The sequence below is a fragment of the Sturnus vulgaris genome, chromosome 21 (assembly GCF_052056855.1).
Source record: "Sturnus vulgaris isolate bStuVul1 chromosome 21, bStuVul1.hap1, whole genome shotgun sequence".
NCBI lineage: Eukaryota > Metazoa > Chordata > Aves > Passeriformes > Sturnidae > Sturnus > Sturnus vulgaris.
The window spans coordinates 7,771,849-7,784,844 of NC_142263.1; the positions used below are offsets into that span (position 1 = coordinate 7,771,849).

Below are 12,996 nucleotides of genomic sequence, written 5' to 3' on the forward strand. Positions count from 1 at the left end.
CCTCTGCATGTCTGTGTTAATGTGTGGGGTTTTATGTGCATTTATGCCTGACTGGCCTGTACAATCTCTGGGGAAGGCTCTTCTGTCTGCCAGGGTGGCTCACACTTTCCACGTTGTGGAAACATTAAACACTGCCCACCCTCTGCCAAGGAGGCAGAGGATCCAATTCCCCTGGAATATTTTGTAAGGACCCTGTGCATTTGGCACAGGAATTATATATTATATAAAATATCCCAGTGCTCAGCTGCAGGATAATAAGATTTAAATAATCCAGTGAAACCTTGTGGTTTGCTTGTTTTCAGGATCAGAGAACAGTAGTTGTGTGTCTGAGAGGATGTACCTTGCAAAAAGCTCATGTTTGTGTATGGAAAGCTCCTACAACTGTCCTGCTCCATGGGTCTTGCTGCTCAGTTTCTGCTGAGCTGTTTGGATCCAAAGGTGGTCTGTATCCCTCTCCTCTCAGACACAACATGATTTTTTAATATTGGGTGGGTGGTTTTACAACACAAAAAGCTTATCAGTAGTTTTTGGGCAACTTTTCTATTTGTTGGTAATGACCTCTCCACTGATGGTTGCAGTAATCCAAAAAACTTGATTAATAGTGAAAAGGCTCATGGGCAATGGCTGTTTAGACAGAGTGCTGAGCTGAGTGCTCCTGATTGCTCTTTGTGTCCCTTCCCTTCCCCAGGAAAGTGGAGGACTTGCAGTTCCGTGTGGAGGAAGAATCCATTACCAAAGGGGATCTGGAGGTAATTCCTTATGATCTTGCCAAAATGTGGGGTCCAGAGTTGCATGTGGGGCCTCACTTGAGTAACCTTTGCCACTTTTTGCTCCCCTCTAACAATACTTTACTGATGGCTTTGGACCTGCTGTGAGCAGCATGGTGTGAGCTGTGAGGATTGTTCTTTGGTGTGGTGCCCAATACTGTTCACACTTGGAGCTGCCTGGAGTTAATCTGTCCCTCTTGAGTTGCCAAGCCGTGTTCAAATCTGTGTCTCAATGTGTTGGAACAGATATTTTTCCACTCTATAAAGGAATTGACAGTTCCGTTCTTGTCCCAGTGGTATCCTGCTCTTAGCAGCTAATGGGCACACAGAGTGTCCTGATGGAATGCTGTTTAATTCCAGCTGAAATGCTGTTTATCCTGAGGTATCCTCATGTGGAATTCACTGCCCCTGAGTGTGGGTTTGGCACTAGGATTGACACCCTGTCACTGGGAAGGGCTGTTGCTCAGAGTGATGCTGTTGCAGTGAACATTGTGCAAACTGGAAGTGATGTTTGGATGAAGTGGTGTTGGCCCTCGAGTAGGAGGCTTCTCCGTGGGGAAAAAGGAAAAGAAAATCTCTGTGAAAGCAAGGTCTGCTCTCCAAATGTAAATCAAGGGAGTTTTCCATCTCTTTAGCTGGAGTGCCAGGTTAGTAACAGCCAAAAATGTCAAGGGCCCTGCTCCTGTGTTTCACTGTCACTCATAGCAATAAATGCCCAGGAAAATGAGAAAACTAGGAAATGGATATGTTGCTGTGGCTGTGATCCTGTTGGCATAAAGCTGTCTTCTTCATGCAGAAGCTGAAGGAGATGTTTGACAGGGTATAAATTAGCAGTGCCCTGATAGCAGACCTTTGCAGAAGCACAGCAAGTGCAGTTTCTGCCTGTTGTGTGGGTGCAAAATCAGATTTCTGTTCATCCCTGAGCTGACAGCTTTCCCACAGTGCTTTAGAGAAGGGTGGTTGATCCATGCATCATTCCCTTTGAGAGCAGTGAACTGTCCCTTTGTAAGCTCCAAGTGTTCAAGCCTGGCTGTGTAATTATGGCAATGGGACCAGGGTTGGCTAGATGGTATATTTGGATTTATTTTTATTTAAAGCCACCATTCTTAGCAAGATGATAAGATGCTGTGGATAAGGGCTCCCATTCTCAGTTTGGGACTCACAGTCTTGGATTTAATTTTCCTTTGGACTGGGAAGGAATTTTTTTTGCAATGGGGATGTGGCCAAGCTTTCAGCAGGATTATGGTCCTGTCCTCACTTCCTTGCTTGTCTGTACAAAAGAACAAATAATTTAGGAATGCTTGATTTCCTCTGATCCAGGGAACTGGCATGCTCTCCATGAGGCCACCATCAGTCCCAGCACAGGCATTGGCAGAGGGCTTGGCTGGGGCAGTTTTTACATCTTGTCTGCCTAATTTGCATGCTCAGACTGAATTATTGACCCACTAGAGTTAACTCTCACCTTCTTGATTTTCTGTAGAGACAGTTAAACTTTCCAGAAGCAAGCGATTAACTAAGGAAAAAAAAAAACCCAATACCTCTTATGGGAAATCAGGAGAATAAGTGTTCCTTCATGTTGCAGTGTTTCCTGGGAAATGGTTGTTCTTGATATTTGTTGTGTAAAATCACAACAAAGTCATGCAGTAGCTGCAAGCACAGCCCTTGGCATCCCTCTCTGGAGCTGAAGTAGCCAAAGTCCAGTTGTCTGCTTTCCTCTGGTGTTGTTAGTTCTCCTATACCAGCAGCCCTTCCAAGCTCAGAGGGGAGTGTTTGTTTTGAAATGACAGCCAGTGACAGACACGAGGCCAATGGGGAGAACAGATTCTCTGCTCTGTGTCCCCTGGCTCTGGGATTTCTGCTGAAGGATTGGCTGAGTCCCCTGATGTTTGTCCCAACAATTTGTGTGTTTTGGACAAATCTAGAGCTCTGGGGTGTTGAGCACAGCAGGCAGCATCCTTGGAAGCAAGCTGACCAAAGTCCATGTGTTGGTGGCCTGAGGATGCAGATCAAGGTTTTGGACCCTCTGATAGAGGGGCTGTGGGTTTAGCCTTGAAATGTAGTTTTGAATTCAACCCATTTTGATCCTGGCTGGCAGCTGATGCTGCAGTGATTTGGAAGATGAAAACCAAATGTAGGAAAAGCTTTTAGGAAAGACTTTTTGTGGTGGAAGATCATGGTTTACAGGAAATGTTATCCTCATCTCCTGGATCCTGCAGCATGCCTTGAATGCCAGTGGGAAGTCAGTTTGTAATTTGTGAACAGTAATTTACAGCTAATAGCTACAAGTAAATCTGAAATTCATATCTAGGCTTTCTCAAAGTGCAGGAAGACTTAGGATTTGAGGTTCTGACTCATACTAATACTAGCAAAACAATGAATAATAAAATAATAAAATAAAACCATGAATAATAAAATAATACAGGATTGACTGTAAATCTAAGATTTAAGGACTGTAAAACAGTTAATCTAATTTTTTTTCCATAGTTTGTTGGTTGGTTGGTTGATTTTTTTCCTCTATTTTCATATGTTTTTCCAGAATTTGAAAATACCAGAATTAATAGATAATGAACAGGTGGGACTGAGAGCTTGACTGGGCACTTGTGTTAACCTCAGGAGCCTGGACAGAATCTCTCTGGGAAGTGCAGAGATGAGTTTTCTAAGAGGTCAGCATCTTCAGGTAGCAAATACCTGATGAGCTGCCACAGTTAATTAATTGCTATCAATGGAATATTTATTCCTCTTAGTAAAATCAATCCTGGAGCTCCCTCTCAAGATGTGAAGGGAGCAGAATTAATTTTATTTAATTAATTAAATGCCTTCTTTAAAAATTAGGATGCAATAAGGCAACTTTTTATATATATAATAATAATTTGGAGTTTTGATAATACTTGGGCTCTTGAATCTACATCTTTTTTTTCCCCTCCTTCAGGGGTTAAATAAGGCACATAAAATACAGAGGCATCTGAATATAAATGGCAGTTACATCACCATCTATGAATACATGTACAGTGATATTTTGCAAGCATAAAACATGGATTTTTTTAAACTTGTGTTTCTATCACTTGTACACAACTAGCCAAGCCTTGCTTTACTGTAGGGAAGGGCAGAAAATCCTTAAAACTGGCTCCAATAGAAAGAGGGGGAAGCAAATAATTTTATGGAAAATGAGGGGCAAAAATGGGGATAAAAATAGTTCTGAGCAAGTTTGTTTGCTTTTTGCTAGATTAATTTTTTTAATTTGATAGATTAATTCTAAGGAAAATGTGATTTTTGTAAGCTAAAATAAATGTGAAGGCCACAGTGTGAATGCACCTTCCCATGTCTCCTCTCCTCTTTTATTTATAGGGAATTGTACATGATATTATGGTGATGGTGCTGAGCTTTGCCACCAAGTGCAGCTTTGTGGTGCTTCAGCTTTAAAAGCAATTTAAAAGCTTTTAAAGCAATGCCCAGAGCCAGTGCTCCTGGATTTGGGGAGATTTCATGAACTTCTTGTGCTTAGTTGAATCATTTGTCAAAAGAAAAAAAAAATTCCTTGAAAACAACCAACCAACCAACCAAAAATCCCAAAACCAACCAGCCAAAAAAGTTCTGTTTTCTTGTGCCAAAATTAGTAGAGTCTTACTGTACAAAAGTCACTTGGAAATTCATGTCAGGCTTATTCAAACTCAAAGCACTGCTTTATAGAACAGTTTGGTATCTCAGTTCCCTGATCTTCAGTGCAGTGTATTTTTGTTTTGCAGCATGCTATGTTCTGTATGATCTGAGGTTTTTTCTCCAGGTAGGTTCACACTGTCTCCAGAGCAGAAAGAGGATGGGAACTTCCAGCTCTTTTCATCTACCTTGTGATTCTTCTTGAGGAAAGATGTGGAGAATCCTTGCAATGTCTTTGCATTCTCTGTGTGCACAAGGGCCTTGTACTGAGAGCTTTGCTTTTTAGGAAGTGTCTTCAGTTGATGCAGGAAAACACTGAAGCAGGTTTCTAATGCAGAAGGATGTTTTCCCATCACAAATTCAATTTTCTTATGAAGAGCCACTGGGAGCACCACGTAAAATCGCACAGGGACCATTTTCTGTTTGGCTGGATTTTTCCTCCTTGTTTGGGTTTTTATTCTCTTCCTGTTGTGAACTGCCTTTCCTTGTCTTGTGTGCTGGAGATGATGTTGCAGCCTTCTCTCTCTCTCTCTCCCTCTCTCTCCCTCCCTTCCCCATCTCCCATCTCCACTGTTCTTTTCTCCCTCTGTGTGAGCAGACTCAGACGCAGTTGGAGCATGCCCGAATACGGGAGCTCGAGCAGAGCCTGCTGTTTGAGAAGGCACAGGCTGAGAAACTCCTCAGAGAATTAGAGGACACCAGGGTAATGGAGCCTCACCTGCCCTGCCTGCAGACAGCGCTTGCACTGCCCTGGTGCTCATGATGCCTTGCTTTGGGTTTCTTTCTTTTGGTTTTTGTGGGGTTGATTGATTTTTGGCTTGAACTTAAGCTTCCTTGATTTTTTTTTTTTTGGTTTGTTTTTTATTTGCTGTTTTTCCCAGAAATAGTAGTATGATATGATTTCTAGCTTTGCTTCTCTTGTGGGAAACTCGTTTCTCAGATTGAGTTTGCTTCTCTGCCCCACGCCACCATCTGACACACGAGCTCTTACAATTCATTTTTCAATTAACATATCCCAATAATAGCCTGCACAATTCATTCTGCATTGAGGCCTCCCCAGGCTGTAAGAGGAAATGACATTGCAATCAACATTCCAGTCCCCCCTGCCAGTTGTGGGAGCTGCCATCTGAAGTGGAAGGTGCTGGTGAATGCAGGTGGGCCAGCTCTGACCCTTGGCCATGCCTGCAGCAGGACAGATTGCTCAGAGGAATCCTAAAAGCAGCCAGATGTGGAAAGGGCTTTTTCATGCTGGGGTGGTGTGGGAAGCAGCAAACTTGCTGCAGTGGGCAGCAATGGGTTTGAGAGTTGTAGAAAACACAAATGTGAGGGTTTCCAAAAGGTCTGGATGGTTTGAAGCCCCCTGTGCCCATCTAAAACAATGACCACCAGCCTCCTGGGCTGCTGGGGAAATGGCAATTGAAATGGAGTGAAATTGGTCTCTTGGAGTTGGGCTCAGTTTCCTTCTTTCTTTTGCCTTTTTCTAATATTTCATCCTCTTCTCCATCCATAGTGGCAGCACCCTGTACTCCCTGTGACTTGCAGGGAGTTCAGCCCTGCCAGGTTACATTCAGATGGCAAAACATGGATCCATAGCCTTTATGCTCAATGTGTGCCATGGCCAGATTTATTGTCTTGCATCCTCCAGCCCCCTTTGTTATTTTGACTTTGCTAATAAATCCTAACAAGTACTCATATGTAAAAATCCCTTTTCATTTTTACACCAGGGTAAACAAATTCCATTACAGAAGAGAGGTCTGCAGGCTGAGGATTGCTGAGCAATAAAGGAAACATGATATGCTTAATGCTGGTTTTGATGCTTGTGAAATTCCTGCATGTGCAGTCACATCTCCTCTGTGCATCATCTGGCAAGATGCCTGGTCTGGAAACATAATGCCCTTCCAGGACATTATTTTTCATAAACCACTGTTGCTCCCTAGTGAATTTCAAGGTTTATTTCCAAGGTGTTTTTCTGTGGAAAGCAAGAGGTTTGTATTAGGAAAAATAAATTGCAATTGGCACAGACATAACTGTGAGATGTCAGTGCTGGTTACCCTGGTGCAAAACTCTGCTCAGGTTGGAGGGTCCTGGGTGTTCACCTCTTTATTTGAACTTTGAATAATGCACTTAGGATTTATTTCCACTGGAGAATGCTTACTTAAAGGGCTAGGATGCAGCCACGAGGGGTGCACTGACTTTGTGTTGTCTGTCACGTTGCAGTTGACCACGGTGGCAGAGCAGTCCCGGATCCTGCAGCTGGAGGAGGAGCTGAGCCTCAGGCGCAGCGAGGTGGACGAGCTGAGGCAGTGCCTGCAGAGCTGCCAGCAGCCCGACAGCCCCCAGCACAGCCTGGGCTTGCAGGCAGAGGCTCTTCGGCTCAGGGATCAGCTGCTGGCTGCCAACAAGGAGCATCAGAAGGAGAGCAGCCAGCTGAAGGAGAAGTATGAGAAGACACTAAAGAAGTACCAGCAGGAGATGGAGAAGCTGAAGTCTGTCAATGAGAAGTACTCGCAGGAGATTGTGGACCTAAAGCATAAAGTTCAGCAAGCCACTAACGAGAACATGGGGCTGATGGACAACTGGAAGTCCAAGTTGGACACTTTAGCTTCTGACCACCAGAAGTCTCTGGAGGACCTGAAAGCCACACTCAACTCAGGCCCTGACACCCAGCAGAAGGAGATTGTGGAGCTGAAGGCAGTGGTGGAGAGTATAAAGTTGGAGCACCAGCTTGAGTTGGAGAACCTGAAAGCAAAGCACGACATTGAGACAGCTGTCCATATAAAGGAGAAAGAGAGTCTCAAACTGAAGCTGGAGGAGGCTTTGGATGAAGTGGAAAAAAGCAACAGCAACTGGAAAATGCAACTGGAAACCAAAAGCAGTCAGCACCTTCTTGAGCTCCAAGATGTGAAGGACAAGTGTCGAGATGCTGAGCTGAGGGTGCATGAACTGGAGAAACTTCATGGTGAATATACAGATCAGACAGAAGCAATAGCTTTCTTGAAAGAGCAGATATCTTTGGCTGAGAAGAAGATGTTGGACTATGAAACATTACAGAAGGCAGAAGCCCACAGCAAACAGGAAATCCAAAGATTGCAGGAAAAAGTGCTTGTCTTAGAGAACAAGCTGCAGTCCATGGAGGCCCTGCATCCTTCTCAGCATGCAAATGTATGACTTTGGGGTCATTTTGCTTGTTTATTTTCACTGTTGGTAACTCCTCAGTCGCTGCCTTGTGCAGTTTTCTGAGGCCTCAAATATCTGGATGTTTTTTTCCTTGCACTGACAGTGCTCTTTCTGCACTTCATCTCCATGCTGAAGGTGTCTTTCCACTCTAGAAAGCCAGTACAGTGGGACAGTTGGGAAAAAGGAGCAAGTGGGGCCACATCTGGCTTTGGAGGCTGCTGTGGCAGCAGAGTGGAGCTGCCATGGTTTGTCAGGGTGGGCTCCCATCCTGAGCAAGCAGTGTCCTGAGCAGGAAAACCATCATTCCTACCACACAGTTGTGTTTCTCCCAGCAGTCTTGGTGTGCTGTTGGGCAAGACCCTTTAGGGTGCTAGGAGGGATAGGGTGGGAGAGTCAGCCTTGCTCAGCACCTGGTGAATGCTGAACTGTGGCATTGGAGGGGGGTGTCAACAGCAGGGCAGGGGTTTCCCAGCACATATGGGAGACAGGAAAATGCTGACATTGGGGATTGTAGTGGAAAAGCAGCCAGCAAGGGTCAGAATGGCACCAGGCTGGGGGAATAAAATGCCTGATTGAATATGAGACCAGGGAGGGCTGAAATAAGAGCAGTAATATAAAGGGGACAGTTTCGGGCCCTTTTTTTCTTTTCTTTTTTTTTTTTTTTTTGGACTATTTGCCACAGGATGCATCATCCTGCCCTTGTGCATGGCCCAGGGAAGGAGATTGCTACTTATGGCTCTGGGCAGGGCCATATTTGTGTTTGATTTTGCATGAGAAATGAGGAAAAACCCAATTTACATGCTGTGGGGATGCAGAAAATTAAAATAAGCTGTGAAATGTGCACATTTTAAGAATACTGTGTTGAAATTTCATTGGTGAGGTAGTTTCTGTTCCAGACAGAGATGCCAATGAAATTAAATCAATGCCTGTGTTTAATTTCCCAACATGAACAGCCCCATTGAAATCAGTTGCACCTCCAGGCAAAGTCAAGCCCATGAATTCCATGTTGTCTAAGTCAGAACATCACACCTTGGGAATAGGCACACTGAGGACAATAGAGGCAAAGGCCAAGGAAATCTCCAGCATTAACAGTGTTTGAAGGGTTGCTCCAGGATATTTCATCTAGTAAGGACAGTTGGGAACAGTAAGTACAGCCAGGGAAAAAGGAGTTGTCATTACAACATGTAACACATTATAGCCAATATTCAAACAGGAATGAATGGAAAAGAAGAAGCTGGAGGCTTGTTCCAGAGCCCTTTAGATAAATGGAAGGGTTCTGGGGGATATTGATACTGGATTGGAACCAGGGAAGTCTTGAAGTAATTATTTCAACTATGTGTCAATTAAAATCAGCAGAATATGGGAAGAAATGCATGGGTAAAAGCCTTTGAGTATCATGGGGGAAAGTTCTATTTAAAATTGTCTTAGTTAATTTAAAGTAACTCCAGTATTCACTGTCCAAGTATTTTAAAGGAGCAAAGATGTCCTGTGACCATCTTTCCTAGACTTCCAAGGAAGAACCATAACTGTGCTTCCCAGGAGTAGTTAGACAGATTTTTCCTTACCAAAAGTACATCAGGAACCATGCTTCTCCTCTGGAGGTGCTTGTGCTTCTGTCTGACTTGTCCCACAGCCCAGACTTCAGAGAATTGACCTTGGGGCTCTTGACTGTGGTGGCCACAGCAACTGCTGGGTCTGGGCATGTGCTGAGGTCCCACCAAAGGCTGCTGGATGGGAAGGGGTGTGAAGGGCTCAGCTGTGGCCTCTGCCACAGAAAGGTTGGCATTGAAAGCTCTGTAGTCTCTGGCTTTTCATTGCAATGTAGAAAAGAAGGTGGGGAAAAAGCAGAATCCCCTGTATGGACCTAGCATTTGCTTGTTATTATTTTTATGAATGCATTAGTTCTCTAATAAATTATTATTTTATCAGTGTTTTTATAACTTGGGGCACAGCTAGGCTCTGCAGAAGGTGAGGAACTCGTTGATGGTAGGTCTCAAGCTGCATGCTGGAATTGGATTGTCCATGCAAATGGAGAGCATTTGCAGTTGAATATTTGCTGTGATTGACCAGAGGTGCCTGCTCTGAGGAACAGCAGCTCTTCCACCCCTCTGCATGTGCAGAGCTGGAACCAGAACTTGGGGAAATCCTGAGCTCTGCTCCCTCCTGAGGCAATCCTGCTGTTGTTGTTGTGCTCAGCTGTGAGTTGTGTGTCAGCCTCAGTAGTACCCAACTGGACAAGTGGCTCTTCAAAAAGTCCTTTATTTCCCTCTTGGGAAGGATGTAAAACATCCTAACTTGGACATGGGATACCTTCTGCTTTGGATGGGGCTTTGTGGTTGTTAGCTTTTGTTTGAATCTTTGGCTAAAGAGTTGGTTTATGTCTTATATTTTATATTTATTCCAGATGATTGAGACTAATGATATTTCAGAAGAAAAGATAAAGATGAAGCAGACTATGGAAGGTATGAAACTATTATTTTTACCCTGTTCTAGTGACTCATACATTTTCCCTTTTCTAACTTTCTGCTCTTGCAGGCATGGCTGCATGGCAGGGGTTTAGGAAGTAATTTCATCTGTTAAAATTTGCTGGATGACATTTGTTGTCTGGATTTGTTTTTTCCTTCTAATCAAGCTGAGCACTTGCAGGGGTGGATGTTTTTACCTCTGTTAGATATTCTCCATGCAGATGGTGCAGATTGGAGACAGATCTGGGGGAATAGGTGCATTTCCCTTCCATCACGGATTTTTACAGCAGGAAAAATTCAGACATTAAGTGTTATTTGCTCAGAGGAGAGGAGTGATAACGGTAGATATTAATGTGACTGGCTTCAAATAATGATAGTTACTTTTTATTAAGCTTACTATAAATCAAATCCATCCTTTTAACAAAATGTGAAACTTCTACACTCAGGAAACTTGTATAAAGTGTGAGCTGTAACACTGAGTCTGAGCAATAGCAGAGCTGGATTCAGAGATACTCTGTCCTATTCCCATTGCCCTCAGTGCAGCCAGGCATTGTCCATCAGCCTTGCCTGCCTTTGCAGGTAAGGGATTATTTAGAACACACTCATGTTGTATCCCATCCTTGCAGGTGTCCAAGGCCAGGCTGGACAGGGCTTGGAGCAGCCTGGTGTGGTGGAAGATGTCCCTGCCCAAAGCAGGGGTGTGGAACAAGATGATCTCTAAGTTCCTTTCCAAGCCAAGCTATTGTGTTTCTACACCAAATTGTTTGCTGATTGGCAGGTAATTCCTGCCTAGTGATGGCAGAGCTTAGCTAGATCCAGCAGCCACTGCTCCAAATGGCCACTCAGTCCACGTGTGCATTGTTTCCACACTGAATAAACCCTGGAAAGATGGACTGAAAACAGGTCAGATTTCAGCCACAAAACCATCAGACTTCAGATCTACAGCTCTGAGCATGGAAATACATCAGTTCCAGAAAACATGACTTTTGAAACAGTCTCTGCCTTCCACTATAGGAGGTGACACAAAGAAATGTGCTAAAAGCTCCTTTTGTTTTGTTTTTTTTTTTTTAATTAATGTTTTATTGCCTTTTCCCCCTCTTTCTTTGTGGTTGCTTTCTTAACCCAGTCTGATAGAACTTTCCCAGTGTGCCTCCCACCTCCAGGCATGGTGAGCTGCAGTGTCTCCTGCTGCATCTCTGCCAACAGGGGGGTACCACCATGGTGCCCCCTGCACCCTGACCCGTGCTGTGCCCCGGCACCTTCCCAGTTTGGACAAAGCATTTCCCAACCCTCTAATCCTTGTCTTTTTCATTCCTCCACAGACCTCCAAGACAAGCTGAGTAAAAGAGACAAAGAGGTGTCATCCCTGGTGACCCAGACTGAAACTCTAAGGGCCCAAGTAAGTGGTAAGTTTCCCTAATCCAGTGTTGGTGGGAATGAAATGTTTCCCTGCTTGTCCTATGCACTGGTGTTGAACAAGAGCCCAGAGCTGAAAAAGGCTGATTAAAACATAATGCTGCTGGTTTTTGAATGGCTATTGCTGGTGAAAATTAATTAAGGAATTGAGCACAAAGTGCACAAGATATTTGTGTCCTGTGAGGGAGAGTTTGGACTTGTTTATGTGTAAAACTAGTGAGGCAGAAGTCAGTTGAGCTGGGTGTGTTTTTTCCAAGATCTCCCCTTAACTACAGCCAGTCAAGAGCTCATCAGGTCTGTGCTTTGAGGAGTAGGAATTGGGAAAAGGCAAAAAGCAGGAATATAAGTAAAGGACTAAGTGACCTTTCTTCCCCTGAATCCTCTCTTCTCATAGCTCTGGAAAATAAATGCAAAACAGCAGAAAAGAAGGCTGATACGGTGTTCAAAGAAAAGAAGAGGTTGGAAGGAGAACTGGAAGCCTTGACCAAGAAAACACATGATGCCTCAGGGCAACTGGTCCTGATCAGCCAGGAGCTGCTCAAGAAGGAAAGGTTGGTGTGCAGGTCTGGAGGACAGAGCTGGAGACAGAGGGGCTCTGGGTATATTCATGTTTGACCACCAGAAGAAATGTAGGGCTGCACTGTTGAAATCCAGCCCACAGCTTTCGTCTTCTTTAGAGATGCTGATGAGTGAATTCGGTTAGAATTAGAGGCTGTGAATTCTCAAAAGGCACTGCCCTTTCACTGCTTGCCAGGAGCTGCAAGACAGCTCAGTTCCCGTGTAGAAGCTGAATGAAGTCACCTCTGAGGCAGCCGAGCCGCTGCCCCGCTCCCGGGCAGTGCCCGAGAGGCTCCCGGAGCCGCCAAAGGGCGACAAGAAAAGAGCTGGGTGGGATTTGCTCAGTGACGTTTGTTTGGATCTGTGGCAAAGGTGGGAGGGAGCACAGCAGGACCGCAGTGCTGTGTGGATTTCGGGAGTGTTTGATGTGTGCCCGCTGCTGCTTGCAGGAGCCTGAACGAGCTGCGGGCTCTGTTACTGGAGGCGAACCGGCACTCGCCGGGGCCGGAGCGGGACCTCAGCCGGGAAGTGCACAAAGCTGAGTGGCGCCTCAAGGAGCAGAAGCTCAAAGACGACATCAAGGGGCTCCGAGAGAAGCTGGTTGTGCTGGTGAGGGCACTAAAACCCTGCCTGGGAATGGCCTAGAGGCTGGAGGGGTCTGCACTGCTGAGGGGAGTGGGGGGGAGGGTCTGAGCCCTCCACTCTTGCTCCAGGTCTTTGTGTTTTCTTTGTGCTTAGCAGCACCTCGTAAAGCAGCAAAGATATCCGTATGTCACACAATCACAGAATATCCCGAGTTGGAAAGGCCACAAGGATCATCCAGTCCAGTTCCTGGCCTGGCTCAGGACACCCCAATAATCACATTTGCCTGGGAGCATTATCCAAGTGCTCCCGGAGCTCTGGCAGCCTTGGGGCCATGACCATTCCCTGGGGAGCCTGGGCAGTGCCAGCACCCTCTG

At 45.1% G+C, this 12,996-nt stretch overlaps 1 protein-coding gene across 3 annotated transcripts in view; it reads left to right on the forward strand.

Moving 5' to 3' along the window:
- The window catches only part of CLIP2 (CAP-Gly domain containing linker protein 2), a 75,999-nt gene that overhangs the window by 54,244 nt on the left and 8,759 nt on the right, over nt 1-12,996 (forward strand). The window contains exons 8-14 of one of the 3 annotated variants that reach the window (XR_015807886.1): nt 689-749; nt 5,020-5,124; nt 6,639-7,583; nt 10,003-10,060; nt 11,386-11,462; nt 11,874-12,030; nt 12,487-12,624. Coding sequence is in view for 2 of the 3 variants with exons in the window: in XM_088176898.1 (XP_088033024.1) it covers nt 689-749; nt 5,020-5,124; nt 6,639-7,583; nt 10,003-10,060; nt 11,386-11,469; nt 11,874-12,030; nt 12,487-12,646 (1,570 nt within the window). In the remaining variant the exon portion in view is untranslated. Of the gene's footprint in view, nt 1-688; nt 750-5,019; nt 5,125-6,638; nt 7,584-10,002; nt 10,061-11,385; nt 11,470-11,873; nt 12,031-12,486; nt 12,647-12,996 lie in introns of those variants that run through there. The other 2 variants (XM_088176898.1, XM_014888012.2) reach the window with 2 other exon arrangements.